General features: G+C 48.6%; 1 protein-coding gene across 5 annotated transcripts in view; it reads right to left on the bottom strand.

Moving 5' to 3' along the window:
* The window catches only part of znf185 (zinc finger protein 185 with LIM domain), a 12,830-nt gene extending 6,552 nt beyond the window's left edge, over window positions 1-6,278 (bottom strand). Inside the window, exons 1-19 of one of the 5 annotated variants that reach the window (XM_056438814.1) lie at window positions 5,792-6,278; window positions 4,999-5,052; window positions 4,655-4,772; window positions 4,463-4,570; window positions 4,367-4,381; window positions 4,167-4,223; window positions 4,020-4,070; window positions 3,861-3,932; window positions 3,695-3,775; window positions 3,497-3,559; window positions 3,298-3,399; window positions 2,100-3,218; window positions 1,689-1,754; window positions 1,519-1,581; window positions 1,253-1,309; window positions 1,007-1,078; window positions 721-801; window positions 378-425; window positions 193-246 (exon numbers count right to left, since the gene is read on the bottom strand). In XM_056438814.1, coding sequence (XP_056294789.1) covers window positions 193-246; window positions 378-425; window positions 721-801; window positions 1,007-1,078; window positions 1,253-1,309; window positions 1,519-1,581; window positions 1,689-1,754; window positions 2,100-3,218; window positions 3,298-3,399; window positions 3,497-3,559; window positions 3,695-3,775; window positions 3,861-3,932; window positions 4,020-4,070; window positions 4,167-4,223; window positions 4,367-4,381; window positions 4,463-4,570; window positions 4,655-4,772; window positions 4,999-5,008 — 2,237 coding nt within the window. In that variant the 5' untranslated portion in view covers window positions 5,009-5,052; window positions 5,792-6,278. The remainder of the gene's footprint in view (window positions 1-192; window positions 247-377; window positions 426-720; window positions 802-1,006; window positions 1,079-1,252; window positions 1,310-1,518; window positions 1,582-1,688; window positions 1,755-2,099; window positions 3,219-3,297; window positions 3,400-3,496; window positions 3,560-3,694; window positions 3,776-3,860; window positions 3,933-4,019; window positions 4,071-4,166; window positions 4,224-4,366; window positions 4,382-4,462; window positions 4,571-4,654; window positions 4,773-4,998; window positions 5,053-5,791) is intronic. The other 4 variants (XM_056438812.1, XM_056438817.1, XM_056438813.1 and 1 more) reach the window with 4 other exon arrangements.
* Between the last annotated feature and the right edge of the window lie 13,722 nt (window positions 6,279-20,000).

Here is a 20,000-nt window from a genome sequence, read left to right as displayed (position 1 = left end):
TACAGATGAATGGCATGATGGGAAGGGAAAGAGGGGCAAGTAAAGGTGAGTGTGCTTCTTCTCATACACTATTTACAATGCCAGTCCATTTGAGAAGCTTGGAACCCACAGAACCATTTAATGAGCATTAAAACATCTGAATATGGGACCGAGCGGCCTTGTGTCAGTGTGTGTGTGTGTGTGTTCTCCTACTCGGTGTCAGTCATGGTCCCAGTCTTGGTGGTCGTAGTGACGGTCTCTGTGAGGCTGTGGGAAGAGGCACACAGCACATTGGTATAAATCAGTACAGGGCATATCCGGGTAGAATGCATTCCTTAGCAGGAACAGCTCTGCACAGAGAGATACGTGATGAAGAGCAGCCCGCCATCTCCCTCTACCTCTGTGTTTCATCCCTCTGGTTCTCCTCTCGCTGCATGTTGAGGCTGCTGGAGACAAAACACAGCAGCACTACGAATCAGTACAGAACATTCTCTTCTCTTTCCAGCTGCACTGAAGACGTTCGCTTTCAAAGCATTGCTCAGTTGCTTCAGGAATCCAAGACTTTGTTTCTCTCTAACATGGTGAAAGAGAATGCTGGAAGTGGACGAGCCCTGATTTAAGGATCAACCTTGAGGCAGATGGGGTTTCAAAATGGTACACCTCAGGGAGCTGGTACACATGAATGGTACACAAGGATGGGAGGGATGGGGAGCAGAGGCCCTCAAGCCATCTCTTCCTCACCTGCGTGCCTCTGTCTTGATAGGAATGACATCGTCCGCCAGCAGATCCAGGGCGCCACTCGTCTTTGCTGGTATTGACTCACTAAAAATATGAAAACACAGAAGTCATATAGAGAGCAACCTCCCTTGAAACTTTACCAACATCTAAATGAACTCAAGACATTTAAGATAAGTCCTCTGCTTGGTACGGACGGGGGACTTATTGACTTGTGCTGATGAAAGGATAACTCTTTGCATAACATCGGTATTTAGGGCTCGGGAGGGAAAGAGCTGCCTTATATCAATACCTTAGTCCACTAAGCAGATCCTGACTCCAGCGGCCTGGACTGGGGGGGGCGGGGTCTGCAGACTCCTCTGGACTGTGGTGGCAGAAGGATGAGGAAGAGCAGATTGTGTTGACAACGGGAGGTTACAGGGCAAGAAGAGGTGAGGGTGTCATCAGAAGCCCAACAGTGCCCCCTGGTGGGTACTATTTTAAAACAATGTGTAATGTGAGGCGTTCTTAAAATAGCAAGAAAGTATTTCTAACGAACCCATCGGTGAGAGCCAGGAGATCGTCCGTCACACAGCTGCTGAGCTCCTGTTCAACCCTGCAGACAGCAAGAAGAACTCATGAAACGGCTGTGGCACGTCTCTCAATGACATCGTTAGTGACACAGTTAATCAGGTGGGATTAGGGACACCCTCGACCTGAAATGGAGATGTGGATCATTTTGTGATCACTTTACAGTGGCGGTTAGCCACTGTCTCTTTCCTTGCTCATGCTATGACATGAATGAGGACGTTCTTGGTTTTGTACCCGTTCTGTGTGCTTTGCATCTTTGCTGAAGCTGCGTCTTCCTCTGGCTCATCATCCCAAAAGCTGGAGAGGAAATACACTCATATCATCAGATGCTTGTTGAGGCTGGAATATGATTTTCTTTTCTCATATTGGTTTCTGCTGCTTTCAGCCGTCTCTTTGTCCAGTACCTGGTTGAACTGGAGTCGAAAGCAATGAGAGTGTCGGACAGGGTGGCGAGCGTGTCAACACTGGAGCTGTGAAAACAGATGGAGAACAAACACATGACATTCCTGGGCAGCTTTCAATCATACACAAGAAAAGAATAAGCATAAACGTGGACAAAGAAAACCACATGAAGGCGAAACTTGAAAGCTTTGCTTAAGAATTATGATATGCATTCCTGATACGAAACAGAACATATCTTTGCAGACATTGTGTTTGAGGCTCATCACCACTGTGTTGGTGGTAAAGAAAACCCTATGCAGTGGTGGAGGTCTTCAGATCCTTGATGTTTCTATTTAAACATATTAATACACAAAGTACTTTATTACTTTCCATCGCTGATGCTATTACAGGAATTTGTTGAGTGGAAATCTGACCTTTGCCTTTGAGATGGTTTTGGTGCTCTTTCTGCTTCTGGTTGGGTCCAGCCTGGGAACTCTGTTACAGCAGACACTGGGGCAGGAGACAGAGGGGCAGGAGACAGAGGGGCAGGAGACAGAAGGGCAGGAGACAGAAGGGCAGGGGACAGAGGGGCAGGGGACAGAGGGGCAGGAGACAGAGGGGCAGGGGACAGAGGGGCAGGGGACAGAGGGGCAGGAGACAGAGGGGCAGGAGACAGAGGGGCAGGGGACAGAAGGGCAGGGGGCAGAGGGGCAGGGGACAGAAGGGCAGGAGACAGAGGGGCAGGAGACAGAGGGACAGGGGACAGAAGGGCAGGAGGCAGAGGGGCAGGAGACAGAGGGGCAGGAGACAGAGGGACAGGAGACAGAGGGGCAGGAGACAGAGGGACAGGGGACAGAGGGGCAGGAGACAGAAGGGCAGGGGACAGAGGGGCAGGAGACAGAGGGGCAGGAGACAGAAGGGCAGGAGACAGAGGGGCAGGAGACAGAGGGGCAGGAGACAGAAGGGCAGGAGACAGAAGGGCAGGAGACAGAGGGGCAGGAGACAGAGGGGCAGGAGACAGAAGGGCAGGAGACAGAGGGGCAGGAGACAGAAGGGCAGGAGACAGAGGGGCAGGAGACAGAGGGGCAGGGGACAGAAGGGCAGGAGACAGAGGGGCAGGGGACAGAGGGGCAGGAGACAGAGGGGCAGGAGACAGAAGGGCAGGAGACAGAGGGGCAGGAGACAGAAGGGCAGGAGACAGAAGGGCAGGAGACAGAAGGGCAGGGGACAGAGGGGCAGGAGACAGAAGGGCAGGAGACAGAGGGGCAGGGGCTGCTGGAGTAGGTGGTAATGGGGCTGCTGACGCTGGGCCGACTTCAACCAGAGGGGCGTCAACTGGCCCAGAAGTGTCTGAATCCTGGGGTTCTGGCTCTGTACTGACTGCTTGGAAACACTTTGGGATGCGCACAGGGAGGGGAGTGGCCAGCTTGGTGCCGCCTGGTTCCACTTCCTCAAATGGGTCCTTTACTGTAACAGACACCGGAGGGGGGTCATCCTTCACGGGCTCCTCCACCTTCGGTGCCACAGCAGCAGCCGTCTTAATGCTGTCGACTCTGAAAACAACACCGGTAGTGAATACGTTTGCAGGAAGCACTTGTTGCTCTGGATGTAGAAACGCGGCACAGGACTTACACTTTGCGTGGTTTGGGCTCTGGTGTGGAGGCGGGGGAGGGGGGCCGAGCGCTGGCAGCTGCTGGTGTCGCAGCGCTCCCATCAACATCGGTAACCTCCACCCTGCACATTTTACAGAGTTGACAGACAAAGTTACACATGAAACTTTGACTCACATGTTATTCTTTGGGTTTTAGGGGGTGATGAAGGGAACTTTGACCTTCTAGCCACAAATGCTGGACTGCTGTTGACTAAAGAGGTTTCGGGCATCTCTTCTTGAGACCTGAGGTTTTTCAAACAAACAGTTTTCATACATTTCTTTCAAAAAGGTCAATTTCTTAACGTCTCTAAAAAACGTTTCCCTTCCTGATAATGAAGTTAAGATTAGCTTGGGGTGAGTGACATAAGACATACATACTCATATTTCTTAGCAGCAGAAAGCACATAGGACCGTTTCCTCATGGAGGATTTCTTCAGAACATTGCTGGCAGCCTCCGTCCTGCAAAATGAGGCATGATGACGTCAAGGTAATCTCTTTTCCGGGGCATGCAAGGTCCCTTTGGACGACGGGGGGACGGTCGTACCGTTTCTCCTGCTCCTCGTTGCTCAGCTGGCTCTCCTGGTTCTCTGACGTGGGCCTCACCGTGTAGGGGGCTCTATGGAACAGTGCACACACACCCCATGAAAACACATTCTCACTCACCTGCCAGCAGTCGACGGGGAACAGATTCATGTGCGCTTACATTTTCTTGTAGCTTTCTGAGGACTTTTTGGTGAATTGTGTCGTTGATGGACTGTAAAATGTTTTAGAACACACAGACACACACATTAAAGTGGGACTGTCTCGTCACACAATGCACTTTGCTTGTCTGAGCAGGAGAAGCTCTTACATCACGCCGTTAGTTGTTGAAGATGAAGGGGGCTTGTCTAGTTTAGTGAAAATGCCTCTGAAAGAACACAAAACGACACAAAATTCAATGTTGCATCAAGGTGACGTTCAAAACATCCCCGTTGGTCCTGTTCTTCCGTGCTCAAAGGAATCTACAGTTTGGTTTCCAATTGGATGTCTAAATGTGCAGCGACACCTTACCCTGAGGCCGGAGCTCTGAATGAAAAGCAGAGACACGCCGTCAGCACAATGCTGCTGGGGTCAAGCAACTCGGTGACATTAGAAATCTGTGTTTACCTCTCTGCATCTGACTTGGTGGGGGGCGCAGTGGATGGAGTTGGTGACGACACTGGACTGCTGTCAACAGGGGCTCCGTTCACACGGCCGGCCCTTACTTCTGCCAACCTGCATGTTTTCACAGGAGCTCGGTTTGGTCTCTCAAGAGGAATGCGCCACACGCTCACAACCCGACCTCGACGTAAGTCTCACCATGGCTTCTCCTTGTCAGCTTCCGCCTGCGCGCCACTGCTGCATTGCAGCCAGCTGCCGTCTCCCTTCAGCTTGGTCCGCACTTTGGTGGTAACGAACACGGACTCCTTTTCCCCCTCTGAGACACAAACCACGCACCATCTGAGATGTATTACACACGCGGCAGGCTGCATCTTGAGGACATCTTAATCACTGTATGCTTGATGCACCATAATCAGTCCCCTTTGGGCCTGCACACAAAACATAATCAATCACTTGTTTGCATTTACTCAAGGCACCGACAGCAGAGCAGAAGCGGCAGATGTCTTTTATCGTCTCACATTCACACCAGTGAGCCTACTCACGTTTTGACATGCTTGTTTCTCTCTCTTCTTTGTTCAGTTATCTCTACAAGCCACCTGAAAAAGATATGGGAGAATCACATTTTTGTAAAAAAAAAAATTAAATAGTGAGTTATTGTGACCCCCCCCCCCCCCCCTCCATGTTCCCTCCCCATGAAGGACATAGGCTCTGCAAAGCATTCCTGGGTGTCATCCTTTAGACATGTCGATGATCCTGTCCTACCACCTTCCTCTGAACTACTGTCGTTGCCTAAAAACAAACGGACTCACACACCTATATATTTATGATTCTTTGTGTTTGGATACTAAATCCATTTACACAGAATGACGAATGTGGTCAAAATAGTTTCCTTCCATACATATTCAAAAGAAATGACTCGTCAGTTATTTTTTTGTAAAGGTAGAACAGTGAAATACTCAGTGGAAAATCCATTTCCCCTGAGAACTAAAGAAGTGGGCGCGGAGTAGACCTCATGCAAACTTGTAGAACCAAATTCAGAATGCAAATTTAACGTGTAAAGCTCCTGGGGCTCTGAATTCATTCCGTCAAAAAAAGAAATACGACACTGTCCACAATATTGATGATGGAACAAACACTGAGGGCTCAGAAAGCATATTTGGCCCCAAAAGAATAAATGATTGAAGAGCATTGGAAGACAAACAAGGAGCCGGATAGACGACTCACTGGAAAGCAATCATGACAGGACAACACCCAGACAGCGAGAGGCAGACACCCGTTAAGACTCGCAGCAAACACCGTACGGCAGCATGAAGGGGCTCTGAGTTTCTAACCTACCTGCTTCTACTTCACACCCAGCAGAGAAATGTCCACCGAGCTCAGAGTCCTGTGAGCAGAGGGAAGGCCTTTTGGTCCGACAGGTGTCTCGGTCACTGTGAACAGGTACGGGCGTGCGCAGCAACAAGCCCAGCCAGTCAAGGAAGACAGGTGAGGGGTGGAGCCCAGTAGGTGTGTGTGTGTGTGTGTGTGAGAGAGAGAGAGGTTGCTATGAACGTATTTGTGTTTACTACATGCGCACTTCTATTCATGGGAGTTGGCAACCTGTCGTACAGGTGTCTGGCATTCGATTGTGAGAAGGTGCGAGGGAAAGGGAAGAGGGCGGCGAGGTGCACACTGCCAACAAAAGGAAAGTACGACTCCTGTGGGAACGCTGCTCTCATGCTCACTGGGTAGGAAACACCAGGAAGCACACACGCCTCATTAAAATGAGATCAGGAACAAACCAACAGCGGCGCACACATCCATAGGAAACAACATTAAAGCAAATCTAATATTGATGCTTTTGAATTCAAGTTTTATATTTGAAAAAAGGTGTACTTTAATTAGTTTTTCTACAAAATAAGCTGAAACCACCACCTTTAAGATGGACTATGTTACATCATTACATCTGTGAGGAAGGCCGACGAGGCTCATGACAAACTGAATGCTTCGCACGTACATCATGACCAAAATCAGAAGAGAGTGAATAGATTTCACAACATAGGGGAGGGGGGGGGGGGGGAAGAGATTAGCATGCCTGAGAGCCACAGTTTCACTCTGCTGAGCACACTGGAAGTCTGAAACCTCAGGTCTATTATCTCCCTGGATCCCTCTCTCCCCAAAACAAGGAACCAGTCAGACGGCCTTGCCTGCGACGCGACCAGTGAATCATTCGTCTGCTGCTGGCGCAGAATTAAATCCAGAACTCTAACCTTCTGAACTTTACCCCACACGAGACACGGGATGACAAAAATGCTTCAACTAGAAAAGGCAAAATCGACTGAATCGAATGAAAATTAGGCAGTCGGTCAGTTTTATATCTGTCATCATTAAAACCACATGACAGCTGGAATGTGAAAACAAAAGGATTAAGAAGGCATACGATGCCCTTTCTTTGCCCATCCCATCATTGTATTTGATGACGGTCCTTGAATAGTATTTTAACAGAGCGTAACTCTTAGAAAAAGCATGCCATTGGGATGATCGACAGGATACCAGAGGTGCTCCAGTACAACGTGTTTCGAACATGTGACAAATGTGTGAAGTATGCATCTAAAGAAAAACCCAGACAGAACCAGTTCCAGATGTAAATAGTTCATCACTGCATTCCATCAAGGAAGAGACCTTCCGTCATATCAAGTAGGCAACCCTCACCCTTATTAACGCATTTCCTTGTTGAGCTTTCCTGGAGAACAGTTATTCACAGAGGGAATGGTGTACTTGTACAACGTTACCCATTGATGTGTCTAAGGAACTACTAATGCCTCATATTAGCTCTGGCAGAACTTTGATATGTGTGCATATAGTGAACGAAGCCTGGATTGGTTGCCCACTGCTTACATTAGAAATGAGGAAGGGATGCTTTCACTTTCAGTATGGACCAGAGGAACAGTAGGTCATCAAAACATGTTTTAATGTGAAAGAATATAATGTAAAAAGGTGAACCTACACTCTAAACTATAGGCAGTAATATCTACTCAATATAGCAGCGTCCACTCTTCTAATACGGCTTTCCCCAAGATGTTGAAACCTGGGGAGAAGGCTTGCCATCCTGAGGATGAGGCCAGCGTTTCAACACAAAGCTCAGAATTCGTTCTTCATGTTTCATGTTCTGTAGAAACAATAAAGAGAGACAACCCCCACCTGGTATACACACATCCCAGTTCACATACTTATGGCCACATAATGTAGAGTCAAGTGATTTTAAACAATATTTTCAGGCAAGGTGTTGTAGGAGAATTGTGGGTTAGTGGAGTGTATTCAAGCAATTAAACAGCAGCATCTCAAAGCGTGAACACAATGAATACATACAACAATAGTTATAAGTCTTTCAGTGTAAGATTAGTATATGTATGTTGTCATAAATGGTGGTTTTAACTGTTTGTGCTTTAAAACTTGGGTGAGGCCATACTGCAGGGTGTTGACTCTAAACAGAATGACTTGCCGCCATCTGCTGGTGAAAATGCTAAATACACGTTGAAAAGGCACTAACATGAGTTTCATTCAGCACACCGGTCCATAGATGTGAGCTCCTGTCCCTCAAGTCACTTAAACGTTTAGTGTGGACTCCAGCACAAAACAAATGAAGGCAAATATGATTTGAGAGATGTATTACGATGGTGAAACCAAGTTGGCATCAGTAAGGCTAGAACACTGAGCAGAACAAGCTGCGACCTCTGCATGTTGGTGCTTGAGGAACCCGCAGTGTGCACCACTTTATTTACACAATGACATCTGTGTAACTCTTTATAATTGCTGAAACCAGACATGTATTCTATTTGTATTAGTACATTTTACTAGTTGGTTAAACCCTGACGACTTACCCAATGATGAACTTCATCTTGCCCCTGTCCACAAGAACAGGAATCAGCTGTGGGTCCCAAGGGCCAAAGATGCCATGAGGCCAGAGGAACCCGTCTCCTGGTCACAGCCTCAAGGACCAGCTGACACACAACACAGCGGGACTATCAGACGTTTGCTTATCCCGCTCAGCGTTCTCCAGGGCGTGACATGGAGCCGATGACGTGCCAATAACAAAGGAAGCCCTGAAAAGATGGAGGTTCCATTGTGTTGTTGCATGATGCCGATAACAAAAGGGATCCAAGTGTACAAAACTAAATGTCATAGTTTTGGAAATGTACTCGTTGCACATCATTGATTCATTAAAATCATCCATCAATGACATTTCTTCCCCGAACAGTTAGCAGCAGGCGGCCTGCCCCACCTGTAGTCTGGAGGCAGGCCTCAATGACGTTGACCCTCTCAAACGGCCTGCGGTCATCAATGGCAGAGCTGGGAGGCCCAGTGGAAGACCAGGGACACGCCTCCCACCGGCCAGCAGAGCCTGCAGCACAACGGGACACATAGAAATATAGATGCAAAGTACACACACGTCTCCCCGGTGACGACACAACTTTAACATCAGAAGCACGCAATAGGCTTCTGTAGTCATCTCGGCGCATGCGACACAAACACATAAACCGTGTGGGAAGGAGCCGAGGGAGAAGGGTTAGGATATCAAACGTACTCGTGAATCTCCCCGCATTCGCCCGACGGCTAGGCAGTTGAATGGAGATTCAAGGAATGCACTGGCCGACGAATATCACTTAGTCTGCCTCGTCCGGTAGATCTTCAACCCGGGATGGGGTTTCTTAACTCTTACAGGAAAATGGGTTTGCAAATTGGTTCAGGTCAGGGTTGGGGTCAGGGTGAGAGTTAAAGTTACTGTACAAAGAGAGAGGCATGGTTGAGGTCAGGATTGGAGTCAGGCCTCTTTCTGTTGAAAGGGGGAGTGGTTAAGGTTAAGTTTAGGTGTACATTACTTTATGTTGTAAAGGGGAGTGGTTAAGGTTAGGTAAAGGCAAGACAGGCCTTTTGTCACCCAAATGGAACGGGATGAATGAGGACATGTCACAATGTAACCACAATGACATTGCGTTTCCAGACAGCGCTCATTCGGCCTGACATTTGGGTGACTTTTGATCTAAACATTCCAGAGCTTAGCTCTCTTTTTCGGGTGGTAGCCCAGGTCAACCCAGTCCCGAATATGTCCTTTTGGTCTTGGTACCCCCCAGGGATCACCCCAAAACAGGCGAATTCGAAATAAAGGTCCCAGAGTCTGGGTCTCTTTTTGGGGTGATAGCCCAGGTCCGCCCCATCCCGAATATGTGGTTCTTTTCCAGGTACCCCTCAGGGATCACCCCGACAAGGGCGTTTGAACGCGGCTCTCTAGCACCTCCAAGGTATGGAAGACGGTACTTGTGCTGTAACTCCGGCTGGGAAGGTCCGATCGGGCTGAAATTTGGTGTGCATGTTCTGGGGGACTAGACGTTCATGACGCATGGGTCAAATGGTTTTTAAACAGGGGCCCGTTCGAGATACAGGGCAAATTCTAAATAAAGGTCCCAGAGTCTGGGTCTCTTTTTGGAGTGATGGCCCAGAGGCGCCCCGTCCCGAATATGTCATTTTGGTCTCTGTAGCCCCCAGGAATCATCCCGAAAGAGGCGTTTGAAAAGTAAAAACCTGCTCGATGTTGCCCTCCTGTGGTAAGATTTTATAACACCCATAACTCTGCCAAGAAACGTCCCACAGACCCCAGACTTTGCACATGCACTCTCTGCGGGGACTAGTACCTTGCCATGGGGTTGGATATTTTTTTTAAAGGGGTAAATTTGAAATAAAGGTCCCAGAGATTCGGTCAGGGTTAGGAAGTGAGAAAATGTTGGAGACTCTGCTGCTAAAGAGCAACAGAGTCCCCGGTGTACTGTCCATCTACCATGCTCCGCCCTGAGGCCCTCAACGCTCATTAAGGCCTTGGGGATATCTGGTGCCGAGCTTGGCGATCCAGCCCCTCTCCACCGTCCTCCGCTGCGTCCTGGTCCACCTGTTGCTGCATTGGATGATAGAGGTTTTTAATGCGGCCCATCCATGCATAATAAATTGTTGTACCAACGGTGTGTGTGTGTGTTTGTTATGTGTAATGTTGTATTTATGTTGTGTGAAACGGGTGGAGAGCATTTTCCCTGATTCGCCCACATACTGTATATTGCAGTTTGTGCACCATATGAGATTCAATTCAATTCAGTTTATTTGTATAGCCCAATTTCACAAATTACAAATTTGTCTCGGAGTGCTTTACAATCTGTACACATAGACATCCCTGCCCCAAAACCTCACATCGGACCAGGAAAAACTCCCAAATAACCCTTCAGGGGGGAAAAAAGGGAAGAAACCTGCAGGAGAGCAACAGAGGAGGATCCCTCTCCAGGATGGACAGATGCAATAGATGTAATGTGTACAGAAGGACAGATTTAGAGTTAAAATACATTAAATGAATATGACAGAGTGTATGAATAGTTCATAGTAGGCATATTCCACGATGGAGACCTCCACGATCCATCAGGCAGATGGCGGTGGGGAGGAGGAGTGGGGGGAGTCTCAGGAGTGGGCGGAGTCTCAACAGGACAGTGGCGTAGTCAGGAGCCGGAATTCCACGACCCAGACCTCGATGATCCATCAGGCAGATGGATCTATGTCGTCTCATAGGGTCCGATGACCCCATGAGACGTGAAGTCAAAAGGACTCCGGGGAGAAAGCAGAGTTAGTAATGTGTGATTGAGAGATGAAAATTCATCCTTAAGGAGAGAAAAAAGAGGAGATAGGTACTCAGTGCATCCTAAAACGTCCCCCAGCAGCTATAAGCCTATAGCAGCATATCAAGGGGCTGGACCAGGTGAACCTGATTCAGCCCTAACTATAAGCTCTGTCAAAGAGGAAAGTCTTAAGTCTACTCTTAAACGAGGTGACTGTGTCTGCCTCCCGGACTGAAATTGGAAGCTGGTTCCATAAAAGAGGAGCTTGATAACTAAAGGCTCTGGCTCCCATTCTACTTTTTAAAACTCTAGGAACTACAAGTAGTCCTGCATTTAGTGAGCGTAGCTCTCTAGTGGGGCAATATGGTACTACAAGCTCCTTAAGATATGATGGTGCATCACCAATCAAGGCTTTGTACGTTAAGAGAAGAATTTTAAAAGTGATTCGTGATTTTACTGGGAGCCAGTGCAGAGCAGCTAGTGCAGGAGTGATGTGATCTCTGTTCTTAGTTTAGTGAGAACACGAGCTGCAACATTCTGGATCAACTGGAGGGACCTAAGAGATTTATTAGAGCAGCCTGATAATAAGGAGTTGCAGTAATCCAGTCTCGAAGTAACGAACGCGTGAACCAATTTTTCTGCATCTTTTTGAGACAAGATGTGCCTGATTTTTGAAATATTACGTAGATGAAAGAATGCAGTCCTTGAGATTTGCTTTACGTGGGAGTTAAAGGACAAGTCCCGATCAAAGATAACGCCAAGATTCTTTACAGTGGTGTTGGATGCCAGGGCAATGCCGTCTACAGAATCCACATCACCAGATAATTGATCTCTGAGGTGCTCAGGGCCGATTAAAATTACTTGGTTTTGTCTGAGTTTAACATCAAGAAGTTGCAGGTCATCCATGTTTTATGTCTTTAAGACATGCTTGAATTTTACCGAGTTGGTTGCTCTCCTCTGGTTTTATCGATAAATATAGTTGAGTATCATCTGCATAACAATGAAAGTTTATGGAGTGTTTCCTGATAATATTGCCCAAAGGAAGCATGTATAAGGTAAATAAAATTGGTCCAAGCACAGAACCTTGTGGAACTCCGTGATTAACGTTGGTGGTTATCGAGGCGTCATCGTTTACAAATACAAACTGAGATCGATCTGATAAATAGGATTTAAACCAAATTAGTGCCGTGCCTGAAATGCCAATCGACTGCTCCAGTCTCTGTAACAGGATGTCATGGTCAATGGTGTCGAATGCAGCACTAAGGTCTAACAAGACCAGGACAGAGAGGAGTCCTTTATCTGCTGCCATTAAGAGGTCATTTGTAATTTTCACCAGTGCCGTCTCGGTGCTGTGGTGTTTTCTAAATCCTGATTGAAATTTCTCAAATAAACTATTATGATGTAGAAAGTCGCACAACTGATTTGCAACCACTTTCTCAAGGATCTTGGAGAGGAAGGGGAGGTTAGAGATCGGTCTGTAGTTAGCCAACACCTCTGGATCCAGAGTGGGCTTCTTCAGGAGAGGTTTAATAACAGCCACTTTGAAGGAGTGTGGTACGTGGCCTGTTAGCAGAGACACATTGATAATATCTAATAGAGAGCCGCCAATTAAAGGCAAAATGTCTTTAAGCAGCCTCGTCGGGATGGGGTCCAAGAGACAGGTAGACGTGTTCGAAGTAGAAACCGTTGAAGATAATTGGTCACGGTTGATGGGAGAAAAGCCCTCAAATATACACCAGGGCATACAGCGGTTTCCAAGGCCATTCCACTTGAGGACAGATTGGCACTGGTTATGGGCAAGAGAATATTAATCTTGTCCCTAATAGTTAAAATCTTTTCATTAAAGAAGTTCATAAAGTCATTACCACTGAGGTTTATAGGAATACTCGGCTCCACAGAGCTGTGACTCTCTGTCAGCCTGGCTACAGTGCTGAAGAGAAACCTAGGGTTGTTTTTATTTTTTTCTATTACTGATGAGTAATAGGCTGCTCTGGCATTACGGAGGGCCTTCTTATAAGTTTTAAGACTATCTCGCCAAACTAAGCGGGATTCTTCGAGATTAGTTCAACGCCATATGCGTTCAAGCTTTCGTGACGTTTGCTTCAGTTTGTTGGTCTGAGGGTTATACCAGGGAGCAAACCTCTTCCTCACTGTCTTCTTCTTCAGAGGGGCTATCGAGTCCAATGTCATTCTCAGAGAGCCTGTGGCACTGTCAACAAGATGATCAATCTGGGACGGACTAAAGTTAGACCAGGAGTCCTCTGTTATATTGAGACGTGGTATCGAATCAAATACAGAAGGAATCGGGTTAGGGGAAGGGCCAGACAGGCTTTTTATCACCCAATTGGAACGAGTTGAATGAGTAGATGGCACAATGTCCCCTCAATGACATTGTATTTCCAGACAGCACTCATTCGGCTGACATTTGGGTGACTTTTGATCCAAACATGCCAGAGCTTAGCTCTCTTTTTGGGGTGATAGCACTGGTCCCCCCGGTCCCGAATATGTGGTTCTGGTCCCGGTACCCCCCAGGGATGACCCCGAAACAGGCGAATTCGAAATAAAGGTCCCAGATTCTGGGTCTCTTTTTAGGGTGAAAGCCCTTGACCACCCGGTCCCGAATATGTGGTTGTTTTCCCGGTACCCCCTCGGGATCACCCCACAAAAGGCGTTTGAATGTGGCTCTCTATCGCCATCGTGTGACAGACCTTTATAAGGCTATAACTCCTCGAGGAAACGTCCGATTGACCCCAAATTTGGTATGCATGGTCCGGGTGGCTAGACGCTCATGAACCATGGGTCACTGATATTTTTTAATGGGGTAATTTCGAAATAAAGGTCCCAGAGATTCGGTCTCTTTTTGGGGTGAAAGCCCAGTTCCCCCCGGTCCCAAATATGTGGTTCTGGTCCCGGTACCCCCTCGGGATCACTCCGCAAAAGGCGTTTGAATGTGGCTCTCTATCGCCATCGTGTGACAGACATTTATAAGGCTATAACTCCTCGAGGAAACGTCCGATTGACCCCAAATTTGGTATGCATGGTCCGGGTGGCTAGACGCTCATGACCCATGGGTCATTGATTTTTTAAAATGGGGTAATTTCGAAATAAAGGTCCCAGAGATTCGGTCTCTTTTTGGGGTGAAAGCCCAGGTCTCCCCGGTCCCAAATATGTGGTTCCCTTCCAGGTAGCCCCCAGGGATCACCCCGGAATAGGCGTTTGAACGCGGCTCTCTAGCGCCACCAAGGTCCCAGAGTTTCGCTCTCTTCATGGGGTGATAGCCCCGGTCCACGCGGTCCCGAATATGTCCTTGTGGTCTCCATAGCCCCCAGGAATGACCCCGCAATAGGCGGGCTCTCTAGCGCCACATAGGTATGAAAAGGCGGTACTTGTGCTGTAACTCCTTCGGGGAAGGTCCGACCGGTCTGAAATTTGGTATACATGTTCTAGGGGACTAGGCGCTCATGACCCATGGGTCAAATATTTTTTAAATAGGGGCCCGTTCGAGAGGGTTAGGATATTTAAATGTACTCGTGAATCTCCCCGCTTTCGCCCGACGGCTAGGCAGTTGAATGGAGATCCAAGGAAATGCACTGGCCGACGAATATCACTTAGTCTGCCTCGTCCGGTAGATCTTCCCCCCGGGATGGGGGATTCTTAACTCTTACAAGAAAACGGGTTTGCAAATTGGTTGAGGTCAGGGTTGGGGTCAGGGTAAGAGTTAAAGTTACTGTACTTAGAGAGAGGGTTAGGGTTAGGAATATGAATATACTCATGAATCTCCCCGCGTTCGCCCGACGGCTCGGCAGTTGAATGGAGATCCAAGGAATGCACGGGCCGACGCGTGTATCTTAGTATGCCTCGTCCGGTAGATCTTCAAACCTGGGAATCGGTTTCCAAATTGGTTGAGTTCAGGATTTAAAGTTAAGGCCTCTATCAGGGATAGTGACTGTACCTAAAGAGAAATAGTTGAAGTCTGGGTTGAGGTCAGGCTTAGGGTTAGGGTTAGGTTGGGAAAGAAGCGGGGTTCCCCGAAGGGAACCAAGAGGAGCACTGGCACAAGGGGGCTCCAGGTTTGTAAGAAGGGGGGAGGGGGGGTTTCTTCTGTTCTTCTTCTTCTTTTCTTTCTCTTTCTCTTTGGGTGCAATATTGCTGTTGTATGGGGGTGTATCCTGGTGCTGGAAAAGAAAAGTGGTGTGTAGTGGGTGAGGAGATGACAGGGGAGGGGGTGAGGGGGAGAAGATGGGCGAAAGGGTGACGAAGGGGCGCCCTGCTCTTCGCCCCCGTGGCCGCCTGGCTGGTCGTAGCGGGAGGGAATGTATTACTGCTTTAGCCTTCCGCTGTGGGCCGCATCTGGGGTTAGGCCGGGCGGCCCCGCCCGGAAACCCCGCACCCTCAATAGGGCCTCTGGGGTGGGGCAAATGAGGGGAAGTGGGGGGGATAGAGGGGGGAGGAGAAGTCGGAGGAGAGGAAAGTAGGAGAGAGTCAGGGGGAGAAGGGGAGGGGGGTAAAAGCGGAAGTGGATAAGGGAGAAGAAGGGAGGGAGGGGAGAGGGGGAAAAGATTGGGGGGAGGGGGGGAGGGAAAAGGAGGGCGAGAAGCGGGAGAGGGGATGAGGGGAGAGGGCAGAGAGGGGGGAGGGGAGGACCGGGGGGCGGGTGAAGTGATACAGGCGGGAATCAATGTGGAAGGGGGAGAAGGGGAGATGGCCGGGAGGGGCCGCTGTGGAAGAGGTGGAAGGAGGGGAGGAGGGAGCGGCGGGAAATCCAAGGGGGAGAGTCGAGAAAGTGGAGCAAGCCCCCCGTCAGATGGGTTCCCAGTGTGGATTAGGTCCCGTAGTGTGGCGATAGACGAGGGGGTAAGCTTCCTCCCATACCTCGACCTCCCCCACTGGACCGCCCTCTCCAAGCAGGTGGAATTGAAGGGGGGAATTGTATCCAACCCCCCCGCGATGACTGCATCATAATGTGTTTGTAATATGTGTATGTTGTGAAGCATCCAGTTGTGAGTGTTATCCTGAATTTTGAGCCGGGTTATTTCATTGGGTGAGGCGGGCTTGATGAAGGAGGTGAGGCGAGCTACCCCCCTCATCATGCCCTGGGGGAATGTGTTTGTGTTGTGTGTGTTGGTGAGAATTTCGGAATGGTGGAGGGCCTGCAGGATTTTGAAATAGGTTTTAGACTGTAAGAAAAGATGGGTAGGTAGGCTGTGGGGATGGTTCTGGGCCTCCCTACCCAACAGGGGGCGGGGGCCTGGGTGGTGTGGTGGCCCACTAGGCCCAACCCTCCGGGGGGGAGGGGAGCCCAAGAGTGAAAAGCGATTTTGAAGGGGAATGGCCATTTGAGAGGTGTTTGTGGGAGTGGAGGGAAATGGGAAGATGGGGGAGAAAGGAGAAAATAAAATAAAACCAACAAAATAAGGAATTTAATATATATAAATTTGTTGAAATTATTATAAATAAAAATATAAATAAAAAAATTAGTAAAAGGAAAAACGAAATGTAAAAACGGGGAAGGAGGAGAGGACAGTGGTGGAAAAGAGCCTGGGGGATCACAAAGGGGCCTGTTTATGGTGGATCAGAGCAGTTCGTTCCCTTTTAGTCCGGTCGGGCTTTGGTCCCTTGTACTGAAGTTTCCTCGAGGGTCTTCACTTTGTAGGAGCCAAGGGATGTCCGTCGTGAAGGGGGAGGTTTATTTTCCAGGCAGTGAGTCTCTGTCACGGTGTACACACCTTTAAAAATTGTTTGTGAGACTCACCGTGACGGTCCCTCTTCCGGATCAGTCCTGGATCTGGAGAGTCCTTTATATCATGGATATTTTTAAAGGCCAACCAGATGAAGACAGCTTATATATCAAAGATAAAGAAATAAATAAATAAAATAAATAATAAAGGTTGTTAAAAAGTAAAAGTAGAAGGTCCTCAAAGGGATCAGCTAGGTAAGTTGGATCCCAGAGTGAACTAGTGTTCTTTTTAAGAGGGAGAAGAGCAAAGAGAGGTCCCGACGTTTCGCCGCTGAGGCTTCTTCAGGAGAGTGAAGGATCCATTTGTCCAACTGAGTTTATAAAGGAAATGTTTGGGGGCGTGGCCACTTTGAGATTAGTGGTTAATTGATTTCACCCCGTTGTTCCAGCTGGACAATAGAAGGAGTGGTGTCATTGATTATGGGAGAAACCAAATGACAAGAGAGAGAAGGGGTGAAATTTAGCAGAGATAAGGAGATAGAAAACAATAAATTTTAAGGGTAGCAGCTATAGCAACCATACAAAGATATGGAAAGAATGAATGAAAAATAAGTCAATGAATCTAAGACGGGGAAAAAAACATACAAAGAAAAAAAAAAAAAAAAATAGATAAAAGTAATTTAATAAAATAAAAAGAAAAAAATTTTTTACGATTTTTATTGGTAAAATTAAGGTCAGGTGAAAGGGGGGAGGGAAGTGTTTGAAAAATAATATATTGGAAGGGTAGAGTCTAGAAGTTATGATGACTGACAAGAGGGGGAAAAAAAGGGGGAGGGGGGGGAAGAAGAGGGCCCTTTACTCATCACAAGGGGGTCCATGGGGTTGGAGTTAGGCCCCAGGGATAAGGTTGTGGTTAGGGTTGAGCAGGTTGGGTAAGGAGTCCCAGGCCTAATCATAGGCTAAAGCCCAGAGTAGGCCCCCTTTAGGAGGTTAGGTTTAGGGCCGGGGGGTCGAGGGGTTGGGGTTAGGATGAGGGTCTCCTGAGAGTCTGAGCGATTAAGGTCAGGGTGGGTAGGGGTCAAGCAAGAGCATCCAATATGGCAAACCTATATACAACAACAATATGGGAGGTTTAAAAGAAGGGGAAAAAAAGGGTTAGGGTTAGGGTTAGGGATAGTGCCAGACGGGCTTTTTATCGCCCGATTGGAACGAGTTGAATGAGTAGATGGCGCAATGTCACCTCAGTGACATGTTGTTTCCAGACAGCACTCATTCGACTGACATTTGGGTGACTTTTGAGCCAACATGTCAGAGCTTAGCTCTCTTTTTGCGGTGATAGCCCTGGTCCCCCCGGTCCCGAATATGTGGTTCTGGTCCCGGTACCCCCAGGATGACCAGAAACAGGCGAATTCGAAATAAAGGTCCCAGAGTCTGGGTCTCTTTTTGGGGTGAAAGCCCTTGACCACTCGGTCCCGAATATGTGGTTGTTTTCCAGGTAGCCCCCAGGGATCACTCCGAAATAGGCGTTTGAAAAGTAAAAACCTGCTCGATGTTACCCTCCTGTGGTGAAATTTTATAACACCCATAACTCTGCCAAAAAACGTCCCACAGACCCCATACTTGGCACAGGCACTCTGCGGGGACTAGTACCTTGCCATTGGGTTGGATATTTTTTTAAAGGGGTAAATTTGAAATAAAGGTCCCAGAGTTTCGGTCTCTTTTTGGGGTGAAAGCCCTTGACCACCCGGTCCCGAATATGTGGTTCTTTTCCAGGTACCCACCGGGGATCACCCCGAAAAGGGCGTTTGAAGGCGGCTCTCTGTCGCCTCTAAGGTGTGGAAGACGGTACTTGTGCTGTAACTCCTCCGGGGAAGGTCCGATGGGGCTGAAATTTGCTGTGCACGGTCCCGGTGGGTCGGTCCTCATGACCCATGGGTCAAATATTTTTTAAAATGGGGTAATTTCGAAATAAAGGTCCCAGAGATTCGGTCTCTTTTTGGGGTGAAAGCCCAGGTCCCCCCGGTCCCAAATATGTGGTTCTCTTCCAGGTACCCCACAGGGATCACCCCGAAAGGGCGTTTGAAGGCGGCTCTCTGTCGCCTCTAAGGTGTGGAAGACGGTACTTGTGCTGTAACTCCTCCGGGGAAGGTCCGATGGGGCTGAAATTTGCTGTGCACGGTCCCGGTGGGTCGGTCCTCATGACCCATGGGTCAAATATTTTTTAAACAGGGGCCCGTTCGAGATACAGGGCAAATTCTGAATAAAGGTCCCCGAGTCTGGGTCTCTTTGGGTGCTGGCCCAGAGGCGCCCCATCGAATATGTGGTCCATTTCCAGGTACCCCCCAGGGATCACCCAGAAACAGGCGAATTCTAAATAAAGGTCCCAGAGTCTGGGTCTCTTTTTGGGGTGATAGCCCAGTCCGGTCCCGAATATGTGGTTCTTTCCCAGGTACCCCCCAGGGATCATCCCGAAAAGGGCGTTTGAACGCTGCTATTTGGCACCCCCAAGGTATAAAAATACGGTACTTGTGCTGTAACTCCTCCGGGGAAGGTCCGATGGGGCTGAAATTTGCTGTGCATGGTCCCGGTGGGTCGGTCCTCATGACCCATGGGTCAAATATTTTTTTAAATGGGGTAATTTCGAAATAAAGGTCCCAGAGATTCGGTCTCTTTTTGGGGTGAAAGCCCAGGTCCGCCCGGTCCCGAATATGTGGTTCTTTCCCGGGTAGCCCCCAGGGATCACCCCGAAACGGGCGTTTGAACGCTGCTATTTGGCACCCCCAAGGTATAAAAATACGGTACTTGTGCTGTAACTCCTCCGGGGAAGGTCCGATGGGGCTGACATTTGCTGTGCATGGTCCCGGTGGGTCGGTCCTCATGACCCATGGGTCAAATATTTTCTAAACAGGGGCCCGTTCGAGATACAGGGCAAATTCGAAATAAAGGTCCCCGAGTCTGGGTCTCTTTTTGGGGTGCTGGCCCAGAGGCGCCCCATCCCGAATATGTGGTTCTTTTCCATGTACCCCCTTAAGAAGATGTACCAAGGGGTACATTCTAAATAAAGGTCCCAGAGTCTGGGTCTCTTTTTGGGGTGATAGCCCAGGTCGACCCGGTCCCGAATATGGCTCTTTGGTCTTGGTACCCCCCAGAGATCACCCCGGAATAGGCGTTTGAACGCGGCTCTCTAGCGCCACCAAGGTCCCAGAGTTTCGCTCTCTTCATGGGGTGATAGCCCCGG

This window comes from Pseudoliparis swirei, chromosome 19 (genome assembly GCF_029220125.1).
Source record: "Pseudoliparis swirei isolate HS2019 ecotype Mariana Trench chromosome 19, NWPU_hadal_v1, whole genome shotgun sequence".
Taxonomy (NCBI): Eukaryota; Metazoa; Chordata; class Actinopteri; order Perciformes; family Liparidae; genus Pseudoliparis; species Pseudoliparis swirei.
This window is presented reverse-complemented; position numbering and strand designations above follow the sequence as displayed.